This window comes from Macaca fascicularis, chromosome 3 (assembly GCF_037993035.2).
Source record: "Macaca fascicularis isolate 582-1 chromosome 3, T2T-MFA8v1.1".
NCBI lineage: Eukaryota > Metazoa > Chordata > Mammalia > Primates > Cercopithecidae > Macaca > Macaca fascicularis.
In genome coordinates, this window is record NC_088377.1 from 128,730,110 (window position 1) to 128,752,241 (window position 22,132).

General features: G+C 38.5%; 1 protein-coding gene across 5 annotated transcripts in view; it reads left to right on the top strand.

The window, feature by feature from the left end:
* CDK6 (cyclin dependent kinase 6) overlaps positions 1–19,389 on the top strand; it is a 238,151-nt gene extending 218,762 nt beyond the window's left edge. For 2 of the 5 annotated variants that reach the window (XM_015447745.4, XM_065542349.2), the window contains exons 6-8: positions 743–793; positions 6,099–6,234; positions 9,009–19,389. In XM_015447745.4, coding sequence (XP_015303231.1) covers positions 743–793; positions 6,099–6,234; positions 9,009–9,155 — 334 coding nt within the window. In that variant the 3' untranslated portion in view covers positions 9,156–19,389. Of the gene's footprint in view, positions 1–742; positions 794–906; positions 936–6,098; positions 6,235–9,008 lie in introns of all 5 variants that reach the window. The other 3 variants (XM_065542348.2, XM_065542350.2, XR_012432667.1) reach the window with 2 other exon arrangements.
* Positions 19,390–22,132: the final 2,743 nt, after the last annotated feature.

A 22,132-nucleotide genomic window follows, 5' to 3' on the forward strand; every position in this document is an offset into this window, starting at 1 on the left:
GAGTAAAGCTGTATGGCAGGGATTTATAGAGAAACCTAGAGAAGTCTCCTCCCTCAAGGGGCTACTTGCTCTTCTTAGGGAAATGCCAGAAATGTCACAAAATGACCTTTTTAAATTGCCAGTTAAATGCTCAGTGTAGTCAAGGAAGGCTGTGTGTTCGAAGCAGACACAATTGCTTCTAAAGCCCAGAGTTAAGATTTAGAACGTGTAATAGTTAGCTGCCATAATATTGGAAGGAAGAAAAGTGGTATAATTAGAAATATAGACCCAGAGGTGGTTCACTGCAGCATTGAGGACAAATGAAAGGAGAGAGACCCATGAGGAAATACTCTGATAGCAAAGTAGTATGGAAAGAGTGCTCTGAGAAATTTCAAAGAATCCTACCTATTTATAGTTCGAGACTAGGATGGTAATATGTTCCACCTTGTCACGAAGTTAAGCAGATCTTTGAAACCTGGAACTGAATTTGATGGTAGCACTGTTGTTACAATGACTGCAAATAGAATGCCCGTGATTGTAAAACATGGAATTCATCTACCACCAGGTATTCATGAGAGATCCTTACCCATAAGTGAAATGCAGGGAAAACCTTCACTTACCAAAGGAAAAATGTCTCCATTATTTCACTTCTTCCCAACCCATAAAGAATATTTTGCTTCCTGTTAAACAATGATAATGGCAAATATGATTGAAATGTAATCTGAGAACATTTCTTGTTTAAAATGTGTGTTTATTCTTTTAGGCCTCTTTTTCGTGGAAGTTCAGATGTCGATCAACTAGGAAAAATCTTGGAGTAAGTAATAACTGTAATTTTACATCAGTGTCTATAGCATTAAAACATTTACAGTGACTTTCCTTTGACATGCATATCAAGTGTTTATCTCTTGTCTTTCTTACTTCAAGCAGCTGCTGCAGACAGTGTTACTATTTGTGTGGTGAGTGGAGACATGGTAGAAGTGCCGTTTTATGCAGAGCCCTAACTGCTCTGCTCTGGAAGCTTGTATGTTGCTTGTGTGGATCTTTTTGCTGCTCCTCTTTCTTCATGTGGCTGAGCTCCAGTTCTTTAGTTCAAATACATTCTCTGCTTGTGGTCATTTCAAATGCACCCAACATCAGAGATGGGATGCCTGGTGGCAAAGTACCCATCCTTGTTCAGTGAGCTTCGTGTCCCCATTGAGTATCCTTGGTCACCCAGGTTGGTTCTGCGTTGTTTTGTTTTGTTTTCCTGGGCGAAGGATGGTATGCTACACATCTCATTTTTCTTCAGAGCACCAAAACAGAAAATGAGAACCCTGAGTCTTTGGCAAAATAACTCTGCAACTTTGAGAAAGTCATGTAACACACCCCATGAAGGGCTTACACAGTGCCTGGCACATAGTAAGTGCTTTAAAAGTTATCTATTACTGTTGTTATTAGAATTCATCATTGGTGGCAGGCGCCTGTAGTCCCAGCTACTCGGGAGGCTGAGGCAGGAGAATGACGTAAACCCGGGAGGCAGAGCTTGCAGTGAGCCAAGATTGCGCCACTGCACTCCAGCCTGGGGGACAGAGCGAGACTCTGTCTCAAAAAAAAAAAGAATTCATCATTAATTATTTAACCTTTTGGTTCCTTAACTTCATCTGAGAAATGAAATTCTGACTTAAATTCTCTATAAGATCCTTTCTTGTGCTCAAATTCTTGGGTTTCAGTTACATAGCTCCTTGATGATTTACATAGTTTCATTCATGTCTGCATGTTCATGCATGTGAGGGCATGTATGTATTCATGTTTCTAGAATGTAACTGGGGCGCTTCTTCTCACAAAGCATGCAGTGTGGCATCGTTTTTTGAGTTTTTGGGTTTGCAAGGCCCGTCCGAATTGGAGTGGAGTAGGAAGAAAGTGGGAGTTCTAGACCAAAAATAGCCCTGATCTTTGGTCTGTGACATTTTATAGGAATCCCAGTGATTTTTATGAAATTCGAAGTCTGTAAGACTGCAAAAAAAAGCACCCCTAAAGAATAGATTTTCATACCAGCACTGTCTACTTAAGCCTGACTACTTAAAACAGTTAATAAAACTGGAACCTGATGTTGTGCTTTTAGTGACTGGAAGCAGCTAGACCTCTGTTAGTGCCAGTGCCACTGCTGAGTCAGAACATAGTAGCTTAAGGCCTGAATAACATTTGCTAGTTTTTTATGCCTGTGGGCTTCCTGGGTCCAGGGCAGCTGATGATACTGCTCCTACTACTGACCACTCCATATACTAGATAAATTCAACACAAAGCCTTCATGTTACCCCTGCTTCTGAATGGCAAGTTCTTAAATCAGTCAATGATGAACTCCCATCTATTTTCCCCATGACTGTTGAATATATTTTGTGTGCATGTGATCTTAAAGAGGAAACTGGGGAAATCAGACATACTAATGACCTTCTGTTAAAAGGAAAGAGAATCTTGACTGAAGTCAGCTTGCCAGGCCTTGAAGGTCATCACCTTCTTTCCCTTATTTATACTACCTGACAGTTGTGTCTACCTCCAGCACTGATGTCTGCAATCTTGTTAACATTCTTAGTACTCCCTTAGTACATGAAGCCAGTGAAATGGACCAGAAGGAACATTTGACCAGCATATTTGACCTGCTTCCAAGGAAAAGCCAGTTCTACTTTTGGCAAAGTCCTGACAATCGTAGGTTGCCAACAGAAAAGAAGCTGTAGAGTTCTATGGTTTGTGCCTTTAGATTTTACTCTGTGGTTTCTGGCATTGTTTCATCAAAATTATGTTCTGTTTCCTCTGAATGGATTACCTTGCCGGAGAAGAGGGACAATGCTGCACCCTAGTGTCACTGCCGAAGTACTTGAAAAAATGTTTCTGTCTCCACCATCACTGCCATTTATAGATATTGTGCCCTGTCAGGCTTGCCAGTATAAATGTCAACTTTTAAGGCTTATATTCAGCTGTCCAAATAGTGGAATTAAATGCAAGCACTTTTTAATGGTCCTATCAGAATTTCACAACACATGTATATGGGCCATAAAAGTTCATATTGAACATGAAACTGAATTTTTTTTTAAGGAAAGCCATATTCACATCCTCTTTTTTTTTTCTTTGGAGACAAGCTCTTGCCCTGTTGTCCCGGCTGGAGTGCAGTGACATGATCTTGGCTCATGATCTTGGCCTCTCGAGCTCAAGTAATTCTCCTGTCTAAGCCTCCCAAGTAGCTGGGACTACAGGCACAGGACACCACGCCCAGCTAATGTTTATATTTTTTATAGAGACGGGGTCTCACCATGTTGCCCGGGCTGGTCTTGAACTCCTGGGCTCAAGTGGTCCACTTGTCTCAGCCTTCCAAAATGCTGGGATTACAGCCACCCCACCTGGCCCATGTTCACATACTGTTAAAGGGAAGAACATTTCTGTGTTTAGGAAGATTTAAGCCTTCAAGTAATAGCAAGTATTAAAAGTGAAACAATAGTTTTAGCCTGTGACATCTTAGAGCATTTTAAAAAACAATGTCATAGCTAAATGAAAATAAAATACTGGAATAGAGAGAAGAGAACTCACTCTGGGCTCTGTGAATGAGCACGCTATCTGTGACTTTGGCAGTTCATTTTATGTCTCATTTTCAGTTTCCCCATCTATAAGATGAGACTAATAACACCTGACTTACATGTCTTAGGAGATTGTTACAGGAATCAGAGGAGGTGATAGACTTAAAGTTATATATATATAAATTGTTATGTGTTTGTTTAAAATTTTATATAAAATTATATAAAGTTATGTGTACATGTACATGCATACATACAGAGACGTGCTGTTTCTCTGAAGGCTTTTGGCATTCAGCTGATCATATACTTGCAAGATTTAACTCAATGTAGATATATTCAAAGCCACAAATAAAAACATTTTAAATATTTCTAGGAGTTATTAATGTAATCAATTTCTAGGTGACTGGTGAACATACACAAAAATATTGATATACATAGACCTGAAAACTAAAAAAGAATGAAAGGAAATTTTAAAAGATCTCTAACAAACATTCTTCTTTCCCTCCTCTGCCCTGTCCCATTGTATCCAGACACTTACTTACACATGCATTTCTTTTCATAATTAATAGTGGTATTTTTGGTTTTTTTTTTTTTAACATCTATTGTAGGCTTTACTATTGAACAAATCTATATATTGTTCATTGTTATTTCTGTTTATTGGTTCTAGTAAATATGTCCATTAATCTTCCTTTGCCTCAATAATGTAGCTCTCTCAGTATGCCTGATAGAGGCAGAATTACAGTGTCTTTCCCCAGACACCCAGGCAGAGAAGCCGTGATGACAGGGGTATCTTCCCAGCTGAAGTCTGTGGCCTGGGCTCTGTGTAGGTGAGGGAAGGGGACATAAAGTGCTACAGATCTTGGGACGTGTACCACATCTTCCTGAAATCTGGAAGTATATTCATAAGAACACCTCTTCGTGGGCTTCAGTCCCAGCAAGTATAGGCTAAGCAGAAGACCCTAATTTCTAACTGTAGTTAAAATTATTTGGTCCAGGCCAGGCACAGTGGCTCACGCCTGTAATCCCAGCACTTTGGGAGGCCGAGGTGGGCAGATCATGAGGTCAGGAGATTGAGACCATCCTGGCTAACACGGTAAAACCCCGTCTCTACTAAAAACACAAAAAAATTAGTCAGGTGTGGTGGCGGTCGCCTGTAGTCCCGGCTACTCAGGAGGCTGAGGCAGGAGAATGGCGTGAACACGGGAAGTGGAGCTTGCAGTGAGCCGAGATTGTGCCACTGCACTCCAGCCTGGGCGGCAGAGCGAGACTCCATCTCAAAAAAAAAAAACATTATTTGGTCCAGTATTTGAATAGCTATATAACCCGTCCACTAAACTATGATTTTATTTTTAGTTCAGAGTTATACAGTCTGTATGGGAAAGAAGTCCCTGCATCCTCTGATTTTCTCTGTTCAAACCTACTTATGACCTATATGTGAACTATAAATAATGTCTATACAATATATAAGTTATGTAAGTCCATTGACCTATTAATATTTTTAAAGAATATTAAGTTATACATAAATAGGATATAAGCAGTTCATATTTTAAGTGTGATAGTGATGTATTTCCTATGCATCTTGGATGAATAACAACATTTTCTAACTATAATAATAATTGACAATGTATTGATTGATATTGACTGTGTGTAATGTGTATCAGGTGCTGTGCTATATACTTTAAATTATAAATTTATATATTACTATAAATTTAAATAAAGTATAACTGATCCTCATTACAACTGTAAGTTATTATCATTGTATATACATAAAGACACTAAGGGTCATAGATGTTAAGTAATTTGTCCTTACCTGCCAGTAAGTGGCAGGTGCAGGATTTGAACCCAAGCCTGCCTATTTCCAAAGCCTGTGCTTTTTATCACTTACTGTTCTTTCCACATTTCTGATCCCAGAATGGTTTTCAGGGGAAATATAAATAATAGTCTTTTAATTTACTGTTTGCTCACTTTGGAATACCACAGACCTCCTTTTATAAAATCGTGTTTGAATAATGCAGGACTAACAAACGTTTTAGCGTCATTTTTCCTTCTGATTCTAATGTATATATTTAATATTTAGGGAATTACTCTTTAACCAAAAATGCAACCAAATTGATATGTTAATAAACCATGTTGGATGAGCATCATAAAAATCATGCCAATACTGGGACGTTCGATCAAAACACAGAAAGCATTCTTGGACATTAAGAAATGTATATACTAGTATGGGTCTCCTCTGAATACAATAAGTCCTGCTTTGTCACTAAGTCAGGGCTTACTGCCTGGCAATATATTTTCTATTTCTACATCACCCCTTACATTTAGTGTCTGCTACCAGAGCAATCTCTTATCTCCTCCCAGTGAATTTTACAATTCTTCTGTGAGATTACCCTCTACCCCATGACACCATATTGCGGTAGGACAGAGATAAACAGAGACCCTGCCAGTCATAAAGTGAAGGTCTCCTGGGACTGTCTCCCCTATGCCTCCCCCTTAGATTTTGCCTTTCTCTGGAAATTGATAAGAAAACAGCTTCTGCATAGCAGCTAATGTTCATGTCTATGTGTGGTTCTTTTGTAGCGTAATTGGACTCCCAGGAGAAGAAGACTGGCCTAGAGATGTTGCCCTTCCCAGGCAGGCTTTTCATTCAAAATCTGCCCAACCAATTGAGAAGTTTGTAACAGATATCGATGAACTAGGCAAAGACCTACTTCTGGTAAGTTTTTGTGATGTCAAACTGGTCTGCACTGTGCCAGTGAGACACCTGCCCTACCCAGACTGGGTGGTAGTCACAAATATCAGTTCAGTAGCTGCTATCGGCATCACGTGCCACAGCCACGTGGGGCAGGAGGCGACAGTCCCTCCAGAGGTTTCATTTTCACACTTGTAGCAGCTGGTGGCTTTTGATTCTGGAATGTCTTTCTGATCCACATTTTTTTAAATCTGCCATCTTTGAATGTTTATTTCAATGCAGCTTTAGAAGCCTCTCAATTCACTTTGACATATGTTTATTTAGAAGTAAATATTATGTTTCCTTGCTTACAGTTTCATGCTACTTTAAGTAATTTGTCATTTTAATGTGCCTTTTGTTAAATATCCACAACTTTGGGGAGATGTTTTTCCAAAAGAACTATATAGCAATACTTCTTCTAGTTGCTAATTTATTTAATAAGTATTTAGTGTGCCAGGCACATATAAAATACCTCGCTGAAAATAAGGACTTCTGTGCTCTGTTTGAGACTCATAATACTCAACCATATACTTAATTTTCTATACCTGGAGGCCAGAACAATAGGTGGAAAAGTGTAGCTGTTGGGCTGTTCTTGATGTCTGAAACCCAATGAGTAATGAGTGTATCCTTTACCTCCTGAATCAACAGCCTTTGATATCTGCTTCTGCCCATGGGTGAAGCACAGGTCTTCTCCATGTGTCTCATTCTGGGGCCCATGCCAGAGAGGCAGCAGCTCCCTGGGGCATGTTTTTCTCATGATAGAAGGTGGATGTTCCAAAAGGGCAAGCAGAAATATACAACACCCCTGAAGGTCCATACTTGGAAGAAGTACCCGCCACTCTGCCCATGTTCCATTGGCCAAAGCAAGTTCCATACCTAAGGCCAACTTGAATGGAGGAAAGAATGCTCCCCCTATGGTGAGAGGGGAGAGAAAAGAGGGAATGTACTAAAAGTTATCCGATCTACCATAGTATCTAACTCTTGACTAAGTTGTGATTCCAGAAGCTCATTTTATGAGTAAACTATTTGGCAATTAAACTAAATTTTCTTGCAGAAACAATATTATTAACACAAGGTTTTTTAATTAATTCTTAACCCGGCAACCTTGTTCCTAAAGTAGAGCAATAATAGAACTTAAACACCTGTTTTTAACCGTATTTCTATAGGACAAAGTGTATTAAGACTTCCAACTTGAGATTCTCCTGCACCCCCACATTTGGCTAAGTCGTTCTCCTTCTCTCCACCCTCTTCCCAGCTTTAAGCCATCAATGTAGCTGTGAGGAAAGGGCTTCCTCTCACATAATCCTCTAGAGACACGTCTCTGTATCGTGAACGTATTCCCACAGCTCTTTTCTCTTCTTTCCTATGTCCTGGAGATTAAATTAGCTGCTTCCTTTCCTAATGCCATTACCTAATTTTCTCCTTCTTGGACTCTGGGAAAAGAGAACTCAGGATCAGGAATTTTGCCCCTGCTCTCCAGTCCTTTGGGAATTCAGCCCTTGCAAAGCTTTTCTAGAGATATTTATTGCTGTAACAGACACTTGGAACCTTTCTACAAACAAGCTCTTTCTTCCGCTTGCCCTTTAGCTCTTGATGTTCAGAAGATCCTATAGGGAGGCTAGCAACCATGGACTGAAGGGGAGCTCAGATTTCAGAGGACCCAAGAATTTGCCTGAAATACACATAGAACTTTCTGTTTGTATTTGTTTTTAAGCTTTCGATGCAATATTAGAGAGGTCCCTAATCCAGTTGGAACCTGACTAGGACTGTTGGCAGGAGTCCTATTAATATCATGGTCATGCAGACCTCTTAAGTGGAAGAGTTCTTCCATTAACCATGATAATGTAAAGTCTGTAAATTACATAGAAGACTGGAATGCACAGACATTTCATATACTCAGTTCACTTTAGGATGGAGAAGCCGATGTGGCTTTCCTGCTACTTGTGAACTCCTGGGGCAATGAGGAGGTCTTACTCATCACTATTTAGTGCTTGCCACCTGCTAGGCACCCAGCAGGAGGCATTGGTGGAAGGAGAGGTGGAGGATTTGAGTAACAAGATTACCTGAAGTAGGGGTGGAAATGAGACTGAAATTAGGGACACATTCTAATTTAGGTATGGACAGTTTGGGAACAGAGACTGCTGCTACTGCAAATATTTCCCTTTCCCTCCTTTCACCTTCTACCTCAGTAGCCCAGCCAAACTGCCCAAACCACTTGACTAGGACCAGGAGCTTCTTAAGTGCAAGCATCAGCTCATTCACCTTGGTAGCCCTACACTTGAGCTGTCAGCCTGGAACAGAGTTTAGTGACTCACACTGAATCTAAGGGTCCCCTGAGAGAGCTACTGCTAGCCTTGTGGCACCTTGTTATTAATTAGAAGGAAGATATCCCTGCCTCTGAGTGGTGTAACCTTGGGGCAGGGTAAGAAGTTGCGGTGAAGACTCCAACTGTAGCACTAAGTTTGCTAGCACTGGAAGAATTACTAAATAAAGTTATATGCATACTTTAATGGCTTACAGAGAAATCCTGGGCAGGAAACAGCCCATAGGCACCCAAAAGGGTCTTCTCCTGAGGGGCATTTTATACATTAGGGATATATGTGAGTACTGTCTCCATATTATTTAGTGTCCCTTTAAATAAATACTCATTCCCATTCTAGATGTGCTTAACATGACAGTGAATAAAGGGATAACTCTGTAAGTACATTATCTACATTGATGTGTTGTATATCAACCAATTATTTTTTTCTTTATTACAGAAGTGTTTGACATTTAACCCAGCCAAAAGAATATCAGCCTACAGTGCCCTGTCTCACCCATACTTCCAGGACCTGGAGAGGTGCAAAGAAAACCTGGATTCCCACCTGCCGCCCAGCCAGAACACCTCGGAGCTGAATACAGCCTGAGGCCTCAGCAGCTGCCTTAAGCTGATCCTGCGGAGAACACCCTTGGTGGCTCAAGGGTCCCCCTTAGCAAGCCCTGCAGAGCTGTGGAGGATTGCCTGTCTGGAGGCCTTCCAGCTGCCGTCTTCTGGACAGGCTCTGCTTCTCCAAGGAAACCGCCAGTTTACTGTTTTGAAATCAATGCAAGAGTGATTGCAGCTTTATGTTCGTTTGTTTGTTTGTTTGTCTGTTTGTTTCAAGAACCTGGAAAAATTCCAGAAGAAGAGAAGCTGCTGACCAATTGTGCTGCCATTTCATTTTTCTAACCTTGAATGCTGCCAGTGTGGAGTGGGTAATCCAGGCACAGCTGAGTTATGATGTAATCTCTCTGCAGCTGCCGGGCCTGATTTGGTACTTTTGAGTATGTGTGCGTGTGTGTGTGTGTGTGTGTGTGTGTGAGAGAGAGATTCTGTGATCTCTTAAAGTGTTACTTTTTGTAAACGGCAAGAACGATTCAGTTTTAAAGACTCAAGGTGATCGATAAATAACAGGCATTTGTTCACTGAAGGTGATCCACCAAAATGGTCTTCTCAAATTAGACAGTTAACCCTAGAAAGTTAACCCCATGTCCTCAGCATTTCTTTTCTGGCCAAAAGCAGTAAATTTGCTAGCAGTAAAAGGTGAAGTTTTATACACACAGCAAAAAGGAGAAAAAAATTCTAGTATATTTTAAGAGATGTGCATGCATTCTATTTAGTCTTCAAAACGCTGAATTTACTTGTTGTAAGTCTATTTTAACCTGTATGATATCATGCTTTATCATTTCTTTTGGAAAATACCCTGTAAGCTTTTTATTACTTGCCATAGATTTAGGGAGTGTATCTCAGATAGATTTAAAAAAAAAAAATAGAAAGCCTTTATTTCCTGGTTTGAAATTCCTTTATTCCCTTTTTTTTTGTTGTTGTTGTTGTTGTTTGTTGTTACTTCGTTTTTGTTTTTAGGAATTTATCAGAAACTCTTTCCTGTTTTGGTTTGGAGAGTAGTTCTCTCTCTAACTAGAGACAGGAGTGGCCTTGAAATTTTCCTCATCTATTACACTGTATTTTCTGCCACACACTGCCTTGTTGGCAAAGTATCCATCTTGTCTATCTCCCAGCACTTCTGAAATATATTGCTACCATTGTATAACTAATAACAGATTGCTTAAGCTTTTCCCATGCACCACCTGTTTGCTTGCTTTCAATGAACCTTTCATAAATTCGCAGTCTCAGATTATGGTTTATGGCCTCAATTCTGCAAACCTAACAGGGTCCCATATGTTCTCACTCTAATGCAGTCCTTCTACCTGGTGTTCACTTTTGTTACCTAAATAATGAGTAGGATCTTGTTTTGTTTTATCACCAGCACACAGATTGCTATAAACTATTGCTTTGTGTTTTACATTTTTATAGAAGATATTGTCAGTGTCTTTATCTGAGGGTATGTCTTTAGCTATGTTTTAGGGCTATACATTTACTCTATCAAATGATCTTTTCTCCATCCCCCAGGCTGTGCTTGTTTCTAGTGCCTTGTGCTCACTCCTGCTCTCTACAGAGCCAGCCTGGCCTGGGCATTGTAAACAGCTTTTCCTTTTTCTCTTACTGTTTTCTCTACAGTCCTTTATATTTCATACCATCTCTGCCTTATAAGTGGTTTAGTGCTCAGTTGGCTGTAGTAACCAGAGGACACAGAAAGTATCTTTTGGAAAGTTTAGCCACCTGTGCTTTCTGACTCATAGTGCATGCAACAGTTAGATCATGCAACAGTTAGATCATGTTTAGAGTTAGGATTTTCAAAGAATGGAGGTTGCTGCACTCAGAAAATAATTCAGATGATGTTTATGCATTATCAAGTTGTACTGAATTCTTTGCAGCTTATTATGATATATGACTATCTTGAACAAGAGAAGAAACTAGGAGATGTTTCTCCTGAAGAGCTTTTGGGGTTGGGAACTATTCTTTTTTAATTGCTGTACTAAACATTGTTCTAATTCAGTAGCTTGAGGAACAGGAACATTGTTTTCTAGAGCAAGATAATAAAGAAGATGGGCCATACGAATGTTTTCTACTTTCCTTGTGACAACATTGATTACGTGTTGTCAGTACTATAAATGCTTGAGATATAATGAATCCATAGCATTCAAGGTCAGGTCTACTCAAAGTCTCACATAGAAAAGTGAGTTCTGCCTTTCCTTTGATCAAGGGTCAAAATACAAAGACATTTTTGCTGGGGCCTAGAAATTGAGTTTAAAAACTCATGCACTGATTCATCATGAGCTTTTTGGTTAGTATTCATGGCTAGAGTGAACATAACTTTAGTTTTTGCTGTTGTAAAACTGTTTTCATAAGTTCACTCAAGAAAAATGCAGCTTTTCTGAACTGGAATTTTTCAGCATTCTTTAGAATTTTAAATGAGTAGAGAGCTCAACTTTTATTTCTAGCATGTGCTTTTGACTCATTTCTAGGCAGTGCTTGTAAAGAAAAATTGAAGCACAAACATTCTGGCATTCAATCGTTGGCAAATTATCTTCTGATGACACAGAATGAAAGGACATCTCAGCCTCTCTGAACTTTGTAAAAATCTGTCCCCAGTTCTTCCATCAGTGTAGTTGTTGCATTTGAGTGAATACTCTCTTGATTTATGTATTTTATGTCCAGATTTGCCATTTCTGAAATCCAGATCCAATACAAGCAGTCTTGCCATTAGGGCATTTTGAAGCAGATAGTAGAGTAAGAACTTAGTGACTACAGCTTATTCTTCTGTAACATATGGTTTCAAACATCTTTGCCAAAAGCTAGGCAGTGGTGAACTGAAAAGGGCGTTTTGCCCCAAGGTTACACTGAAGCAGCTCATAGCAAGTAAAAATATTGTGACAGATTTGAAATCATGTTTGAATTTCATAGTAGGACCAGTACAAGAATGTTCCTGCTAGTTTCTGTTTGATGTTTGGTTCTGGTGGCCCAGGCATTTGGGAACTGTTGCACAGGGTGGAGGCAAAACAACCTACATATAAAAAGAGAAAAAGAGAAACTTGTCCATTTAGCTTTTATAAGAAATCCCATGGCAAAGGGTAATAAAAAGGACCTAATCTTAAAAACACAATTTGCAAGCGCTTGTAAGAGCCCAATGGGTTGGAGCCTCCCACTTTCTCCCTCCTTTGAAGTGGATGGGAACTCAAGTTGCAAAGAACCTATTTTGGAAGAAAGCTCGGGGCCATTTCAGCCCCCTGTATTCTCACGATTTTTCTCTCAGGAAGCACACACTGTGAATGGCAGACTTTTCATTTAGCCCCAGGTAACTTACTAAAAATAGCTAAAAATTATTTACCTAAGAATAGAATCTCAGCATTGTGTTAAATAAAAATGAAAGCTTTAGAGGGCACAAGATGTTCCTATCTTAAATAAAGCATGTTTCTTTTCTATAGAGAAATTTATAGTTTGACTCTCCAGAATGTGGTACTATGCATCTTGATGAGAAAACTCTTAAATAGTACCAAACATTTTGAACTTTAAATTATGTATTTAAAGTGAGTGTTTAAGAAACTGTAGCTGCTTCTTTTAAAAGTAGTGCCTATTAAAGTCAGTAATGGCAATTATTGTTCCATTGTGGAAATTAAATTATGTAAGCTTCCTAATATCATAAACATATTAAAATTCTTCTGTCTAAAATACTGCTTTTCTCTTAAGTGACAATTTCACTATTCTTATGATAAGCACATGAGAGTGTCTTACATTTTCCAAAAGCAGGCTTTAATTGCATAGTTGGGTCTAGGAAAAAAAATATTAAAAGTTAATATGCCACCATAATTACTTAATTATGTTAGTATAGAAACTACAGAATATTTACCTTGGAAAGAAAATATTGGAATATTATCATAAACTCTTGGATATTTATATAATTCAAAAGAATGCATGTTTCACATTGTGACAGATAAAGATGTTATATGATTTCTAAGGCTTTAAAAATTATTCATAAAACAGTGGGCAATAGATAAAGGAAATTCTGGAGAAAATGAAGGTATTTAAAAGGTAGTTTCAAAGCTATATATATTTTGAAGGATATATTCTTTATGAACAAATATATTGTAAGAATTTATACTAAGGTCATCTGGCAACTGTAGGATTAATGGTCAAAAACAAATGTTATGGAGAAGCTGTTCCAAGCAAACTAAATTATCTGTACTTTTTTTCTCATTTCAAGGGAAGAGGCAGCCACATGAAGCAATACTTCTTACACATGCCTAAGAATGTTCATTGAAAAAATAAAAATAAATTTTTAAAAGGCATGTGTTTCCTATGCCACCAATACTTTTTAAAAATTGTGAACCTTACCCAAAACCATTTATCATGTCCATTAAGTACATTTGGGCACATAATTAGGAAGATATTTGCATGTTCCTTCTCCACAGTGGAAAAACTTATTGAGGCTACCAAAGCCTGGCAAGAAATGTAAGTCCTCAGAGTAATTAAAAATGGTGTTTTCCTCAAAAGCATGAGAAACTAACATTTTCATTTCTTATTGACTCCCTTTCTATATCAATGCAATTCACAACCCAGTTTTAATACATACCTATATCTCAAGCATTTCTATCTTGTACTTTTTCAGAAAATAAACCAAAAATAATCCTTTGGCCTCTCTATCTTCTGATCTTTGTTAAGTAACAGAAATGTAGAAACAGAAGGGGTCCAATTTTTACATGTTTTTTCTCAACTAGTCTTTCTGGGAATTTTTGTTTATTTTCTTAATGAAGTACCAAACAGCTTTTCAAAATGTTTTCTATTTCTTAGCATTCCCAGGAAGTTATAACATTTAGATAAATGAGTAGAAGTGGACTTCCTTCAACATATTGTTACCTTGTCTATCCTTAGGAAGAAAACAAGAGCCACCTGAAAATATAGGCTCTTTTCGAGAATCTGCTGAAATACTATTACAGCAATTTGAAGTTAATATGGTAGGAAAGGAAGGTGGCTTTTCTTGCAAAAGTCTTTCTAAACATTCACACTGTCCTAAGAGATGAGCTTGCTTGTTTTATTCCAGTATATTCCACAAGGTGGCACTTTTAGAGAAAAACAAATCCGATGAAGACTAAAGAGGTACTTCTAAAAGAGATTTCATTCTAACTTTATTTTTCTGTGCATATTTAACTCTTTCCTAGCACTTCTTTTTTGGGATGATTAATAGTCTTTATAATGTTCTGTAACTTCAATATTTTACTTGTTACCTAGGTTCTGAACAATTGTCTGCAAATAAATTGTGCTTAAGGATGCATAATATATCCATTTTGATCATTTAAGTAAAGAAAGCCTAGTCATTCACTTAGGAAAAAAAATTTTTAAGTACCCAATTACCTTACTTTTCTAGATTAAAACAGGCTTACTTACTAAAAAGGCAGCCCTCATCTGTGAACAGGATAGTTTCGTTAGAAGTATAAAACTCCTTTAGTGGCTCCAGTTAAAACACTCATACTCTCTCTGCTGCTTTCATATTCCCTAGCATGGTGGCCTTCCAACACTGATTAAATTTTAAAATGCTAATTTAAAGATCAGGTGAGCAAAATGAGTAGCATCAGTAATTCGGTAGACAAAACTTTTGTCTGAAGAATTGCTATATTGAAACAGAGCCCTTAAATACCAAAAGACCAGGTAATTTTAACATTTGTGGAATCACAAATGTAAATTCCTAAGAAGCTCTAATTTAAAAAAAAAAAAATAGGTCTAAGTATATGAGCATAACAACTTAGGAGTGTGTCTATATACTTTGTTCACTTTTGAAGTTTTTTGGCAACTATATTTTTTAAATTCACAAGTCTACTTAAAGACTTCTTATCCCCCAGATGATTAAGTTAATTTTAGAAGTCACCTTCCTCTCAACAGTGTCACTTGAAATTTAGTAGGGAAGGTTATTGCAGTATTTTTCAGAGTTTCCTTAGCACAGCACCACAGAAAGCAGCTTATTCCTTATGAGTGGCAGACACGCGACGGTGCCTGCCCAACTTTGCTCCAGAGTGGCAAGCAGATGAGTCTCAGTAATTCATACTGAACCAAAATACCACATACACTAGGGGCAGTCAGAAACTGACTGAGAAATCCCCCGCCTCATTCGCCCCTCTACTCCCAGGAACTAGAGTCCAGTTAAAGCCCCTATGTGAAAGGCCGAATTCCACCCCCGGGTTTGTTATCACAGTGGCCAGTCTGAACCCTATTTGCTCGCGTTCAAAACTTGACTCCCACTTGAAAGCCTTCCGGGCGCGCTGCCTCGTTGCCCCGCCCCTTTGGCAGGAGAGTGGCAGTGGGCGAGGCCGGGCTGGGACCCCGCCTCCCGCTCACCTGCCGGTGCCTGAAATTATGTGCGGCCCGGCGGGCTGCTTTCCGAGGTCAGAGTGCCCTGCTGCTGTCTCAGAGGCATCTGTTCTGCAAATCTTAGGAAGAAATATGTCCCTAGAAGCAAACGGGTGTCTTCTGTGCATAAATAAGTACAACACAATTCTCCGAAAGTTCGGGTAAAAAGAGATGCGGTAGCAGCTGCTCTTTGTGAAGCTGTCTACCCTGCATCTCTCAGGCGCTAAGCTCAGTTTTTGTTTTTGTTTTTGTTTTTTTTTTAAGAAAAGATGTATAATTGCAGGAAATATTTTTTATTTTTTTATTTTCCATCATTCTACATATGTGATGGTGAAAGATATGCCTGGAAAAGTTTTGTTTTGAAAAGTTATTTTCTGCTTTGTCTTCAGTTGGCAAAAGCTCCCAATTCTTTAGGTTCCCTTCCTTTTCTCTCTTTTTCTTTGTTAGGCAATTAAAGGTATGTAAACAAATTATCTCGTGTAGCAGGGGATTTTCATGTTGAGAGGAATCTTCTGTGTGAGTTGTTTGGTCACACCAATAACCCTTTCTCAATTTTAGGAGTTTGGATTGTCAAATGTAGGTTTTTCTCAAAGGGGACATATAACTGTACATATTGACTGCCAAGAACTATGACTGTAGCACTAATCAGCAAAGAGCCACACAATTATTTAATTTCTAACTCTCTGTGGTTCCTAGCAAAATTCCATTGATGTGCTTAGGTTAAAGTTCTGAAGATACCCGTTGTACTCTTACTTGAAAGTTTCTAATCTTAAGTTTTATGAAATGCAATAATATGTATCAGCTAGCAATATTCCTGTGATCACCAACAACTCTCAGTTTGACCTTAAAGTCTGAATGATAAAACAGATTCCAGCGGTAATACATTTCTTGAACCTCCCAGCGCATTATATATCTTTTCATTCTGATCCTGTGTTTGCAAAAATATACACATGTATATCATAGTTCCTCACTTTTTATTCATTTGTTTTCCTATTACCTGTAGTAAATATATTAGTTAGTACATGGAATTTATAGCATCAGCTATCCCCAGGAACAGCACCTGACAGGCGGGGAATTTTTTTCAAGTTGTTCTACATTTGCATAAATTATTTCTATTATTATTCATGTATATTATTTATTTCTGAATCACACTAGTCCTGTGAAAGTACAACTGAAGGCAGAAAGTGTTAGGACTTTGCATCTAACGTTCCTTATCATGGTATTGATGAACCTAAGAAAATAAAAATTAGACTAAGCCCCCAAATAAGCTGCATGCATTTTTAACATAACTAGTAGATTTGAATATATAGATGTAGTATTTTGGGTATCTAGGTGTTTTATCATTATGTAAAGGAATTAAAGTAAAAGACTTTGTAGTTTTTATTAAATATGCATATAGTAGAGTGTGAAAATACAGCAAAAATAAAAACTAAAGGTAGAAAAGCATTTTAGATATGTCTTAATTTAGGAACTGTGCCAGGTGGCCCTCGGAATAGATTTCAGGCAGAGACCAGTGCCTGGTGGTGCCTCCTCTTGTCTGCCCTCATGAAGAAGCTTCCCTCACGTGATGTAGTGCCCTCGTAGGTGTCATGTGCAGTAATGGGAACAGGCAGTACTGTTGAGAGGAGAGCGGTGTGAGAGTTTTTCTGTAGAAGCAGAACTATTAGCTTGTACCTTGAGGCTTCAAGAACGTGTCAGATGGAGAAGTCCAAGTTTCCATGCTTCAGGCAACTTGGCTGTGTATAGAAGCAATCCAGCGTGGTAATAAAAAGCAAGGATTGCCTGTATAATTTATTATAAAATAAAAGGGATTTTAACAACCAACTACTCCCAACACCTCAAAAGCTTGTTGCATTTTTTGGTATTTGAGGTTTTTATCTGAAGGTTAAAGGGCAAGTGTTTGGTATCGAAGAGCAGTATGTGTTAAGAAAAGAACAATATTGGTTCCCGTAGAGTGCAAATTAGAACTAGAGAGTTTTATAGGATTATCATTTTGAGATGTGTTAAAGTAGGTTTTCACTGTAAAAATGTATTAGTGTTTCTGCATTGCCATAGGGCCTGGTTAAAACTTTATCTTACGTTTCAGGAAGACTGTCACACACAGTAAGCTTTTTTCCTTCTGATTTATAATAGAAAATGTTTTGAAAGTAAAAAAAAAAAAATCTAATTTGGAAATTTGACTTGTTTCTGTGTTTGAAATCACGGTTCTAGAAATGTAAAAATTGTGTATATCAGATACTAATCTAGGCTGTGTGAACCAGCCCAAGATGACCAACATCCCCACACCTCTACATCTCTGTCTCCTGCATCTCTTCCTCTCTACCACTAAAGTGTTCCCTGCTACCATCCTGGCCTGTCCACATGGTGCTCTCCATCCTCCTCCACATTACGGACCACAGGTGTGCCTTTCTAGGCCTGGCCACCACTCCCAACTTGACCTAGCCACATACATCTAGAGATGGTTCCTAATGCTGGGCACAGACTGTGCTCATGGCACCCATTAGAAATGCCTCTAGCATCTTTATGCATCTTGATTTTTAAACCAAGACATTGTACAGAGCATTCAGTTTTGGCTGTGGTACCAAGAGAAAAACTAATCAAGAATATAAACCACATTCCAGGCTGCTGTTTTCTCTCCATCTACAGGCCACACTTTTACTGTATTTCTTCATACTTGAAACTCATTCTGCTATTTTCATATCAGGGTACAGACTTATAAGGGTGCATGTTCCTTAAAGGTGCATAATTATTCTCATTCCGTTTGCTTATATTGCTACAGAATGCTCTGTTTTGGTGCTTTTGAGTTCTGCAGACCCAAGAAGCAGTGTGGAAATTCACTGCCTGGAACACAGTCTTATAAGAATGTTGGCAGGTGACTTGGTATCAGATGTTGCTTCTTCTCTTTTCTCTGTATACAAGATTGAGAGTTACCACACTGGCCTGTCAGGTCCACCCTGTGGGTGCAGCACAGCTCTCTGAAAGCAAGAACTTTCCTACCTATTCTAACATTTTTGCCCTCTAAGAAAAAGGGCCTCAGGTATGGTATAGACATAGCAAGAGGGGAAGGGCTGTCTCACTCTAGCAACCATCCCTCCATTCCACACAGAAAGCCCTCTGGAAGCAAAAGAAGAAGAAAGAAAGAAAGTTTATCTCTAAGGCTACTGTCTTCAGAATGCTCTGAGCTAAATGCTCTTGCTCCCTTCCCAAGAGGCAGATGAAAATACAGCCCAGTTTATCTAGACCCTTCCCATCTGAAGAGGAGGATAGAAAAATAGGTAAATATGTAATGTAAAATATGTCATTCAAGGACCACCAAAACTTTCATGAAGTACCCTATCATTAAAAATCTGTTTTTAAAAGTAGCTCAAGCAAGGGATGCTTTGTGACCCAGGGTTTCTGAAGTCAGATAGCCATTCTTGCCTGCCCCTTATTCTGACTTACTGGGAAAGGGAGAACTGCAGTGGTATTTCTGTTGCAGTGGCAAAGGTAACATGTCAGAAAATTCAGAGGGTTGCATACCAATAATCCTTTGGAAACTGGATGTCTTACTGGGTGCTAGAATGCAAATTTAGGTATTTATTGTCAGATGATGAAATTCATTGTTTTTTTTCAAAATTGGTGTTGAAATATCACTGTCCAGTGTGTTCACTTATGTGAAAGCTAAATTGAATGAAGCAAAAAGAGAAAATAGTTTGTATATTTGTCATACCTTTTGTATTTCTTACAATAAAAATATTGGTAGCAAATAAAAATAATAAAAACAATAATTTTAAACTGCTTTCTGGAGATGAATTATTCTCCTGGCTATTTTCTTTTTTACTTTAATGTAAAATGAGTATAACTGTAGTGAGTAAAAGTTCATTAAATTCCAAGTTTTAGCAGAATGTGTGTGTGTGGTTTTTTTGTTTGTTTTGTTTTTTTGTTTTTTGTGTGGTTTTTTGTTTTTTTTTTTTTTTTTTTGGTGCTTCTTATTTGCAACCTGGCCATAGATGTGGTAGAAAGAATGTGTTTTAAACTTTTACTTTAAGAGATTCCTTTTCAGTCTTCCAGTGTTTAAAAAGTAAATAGCAGTTAAGTGAGCACAGAACTCATTCAACAATTGGCTGGGCGCGGTGGCTCATGCCTTTAATCCCAGCACTTTGGGAGGCCAAAGCAGGCGGATCACCAGAGGTCAGGTGTTCAAGACCAGACTGGCCAACATGGTGAAACCCTGTCTCTGCTAAAAAATACATGAAAACTAGCCGGCCATGGTGGCATACGCCTGTAATCCCAGCTACTCAGGAGGCTGAGGCAGGAGAATCGCTTGAATCTGGAAGGCGGAGGTTGCAGTGAGCTGAGATCGCACCACTGCACTCCTGCCTAAGCAACAGAGCAAGACTCTGTCTCAAAAAAAAAAAGAACTCATTCAACAATCATGCGTTGCTTGATGACTGGGATACAGTCTGAGAGATGCATTGTTAGGGGATGTCATCATTGTGAGAACATCGTAGAGTGTACTTACACAAACCTAGATGGCATAGCCTACTACACACCTAGACTAGATGGTGTAGCCTAAGCCTCCTAGGCTACAAACCTGTATAGTATTGAATACTGTAGGCAATTGTAACACATTGGTAAGTATTTGTGTATCTAAACATAGAAAAGGTACAGTCAAAATATGGTATAAAAGATAAAAAATTGTACACCTGCAAAGGACACTTACCATGAATGGAGCTTTCAGGACTGGAAGTTTCTCAGGATAAGTCAGTGAGTAGTGAGCGAATGTGAAGGCCTAGGACATTACACCACTGTAGACTTTATAAACACTGTATACTTAGGTCACACTAAATTTATTTTAAATTTTTTCTTCAATAATAAATTAACCTTGGCTTACTGTAAATTTTTTAGTCTATAAACTTGAATTTTTTTTAACTTTTTGACTTTTTTTTTTTTTTTTTTTTCTGAGACAGGGTCTCACTCTGTCACTCAGGCTGGAGTTCAGTGGCACCATCATGGCTCACTGCAGCCTCCACCTCCCAGGCTTAACCTATCCTCCCACTTCAGTCTCTCACCCCCAAGTAGCTGGGATTTCAGGGGCATGATTGACTCTTTCATAATAACACTTTATTTTTAAACACAAACACATTGCACAGCTATACAAAAATATTTTCTTTATTCTGTAAGATTTTTTCTACTTTTTATTTTTTTTATTTTTTTTACTCTTTAAACTGTTTCATTAAAAACTAAGATGCAAACACACACATTAGCCTAGGCCTACGCAGGGTCAGGGTTATCAATATCATTGTCTTCGACCTCTGTATCTTGTCTCACAGGAAGGACTTCAGGGGCAATAACACACATGGAGCTGTCATCTCCTGTGATAGTGCCTTCTGAAATACTTTCTGAAGGACCTGCCTCGGGCTATTTTACAATTAACTTTTTTTTATAAGTAGGAGTACACTCTCCCATTCACAATTGCTTCAAAGAGAATAAAATACCTAGGAATCCAACTTACAAAGGATGTGAAGGACCTCTTCAAGGAGAACTACAAACCACTGCTCAACTAAATAAAAGAGGACACAAACAAATGGAAGAAAATTCCATGCTCATGGATAGGAAGAATCAATATCGTGAAAATGGCCATACTGCCCAAGGTAATTTATAGATTCAATGCCATCCCCATCAAGCTGCTATTGACTTTCTTCACAGAATTGGAAAAAACTACTTTAAACTTCCTATAGAACCAAAAAAGAGCCCGCATTGCCAAGACAATCCTAAGCCAAAAGAACAAAGCTGGAAGCATCACGCTACCTGACTTCAAACTATACTACAAGGCTACAGTAACCAAAACAGCATGGTACTGGTACCAAAACAGAGATGTACACCAATGGAACAGAACAAAGCCCGCAGAAATAATACCACACATCTACAACCATCTGATCTTTGACAAAACTGACAAAAACAAGAAGTGGGGAAAGGATTCCCTATTTAATAAATGACACTGGGAAAACTGGCTAGCCATATGTAGAAAGTTGAAACTGGATCCCTTCCTTACACCTTATATAAAAATTAATTCAAGATGGATTAAAGACTTAAATGTTAGACCTAAAACCATAAAAACCCTAGAAGAAAACCTAGCCTATACCATACAGGACATAGGCATGGACAAGGACTTCATGACTAAAACACCAAAAGCAATGGCAACAAAAGCCAAAATAGACAAACAGGATCTAATTAAACTAAAGAGCTTCTGCACAGCAAAAGAAACTACCATCAGAGTCAACAGGCAACCTACAGAATGGGAGAAAATTTTTACAATCTACCCATCTGACAAAGAGCTAATATCCAGAATCTACAAAGAACTTAAACAAATTTACAAGAAAAAATCAAACAACGCCATCAAAAAGTGGGCAAAGGACATGAACAGACACTTCTCAAAAGAAGACATTTATGCAACCAACAGACACATGAAAAAATGCTCATCATCACTGGCCATCAGAGAAATGCAAATCAAAACCACAATGAGATACCGTCTCACACCAGTTAGAATGGTGATCATTAAAATGTCAGGAAACAACAGGTGCTGGAGAGGATGTGGAGAAATAGGAACACTTTTACACTGTTGGTGGGACTGTAAACTAGTTC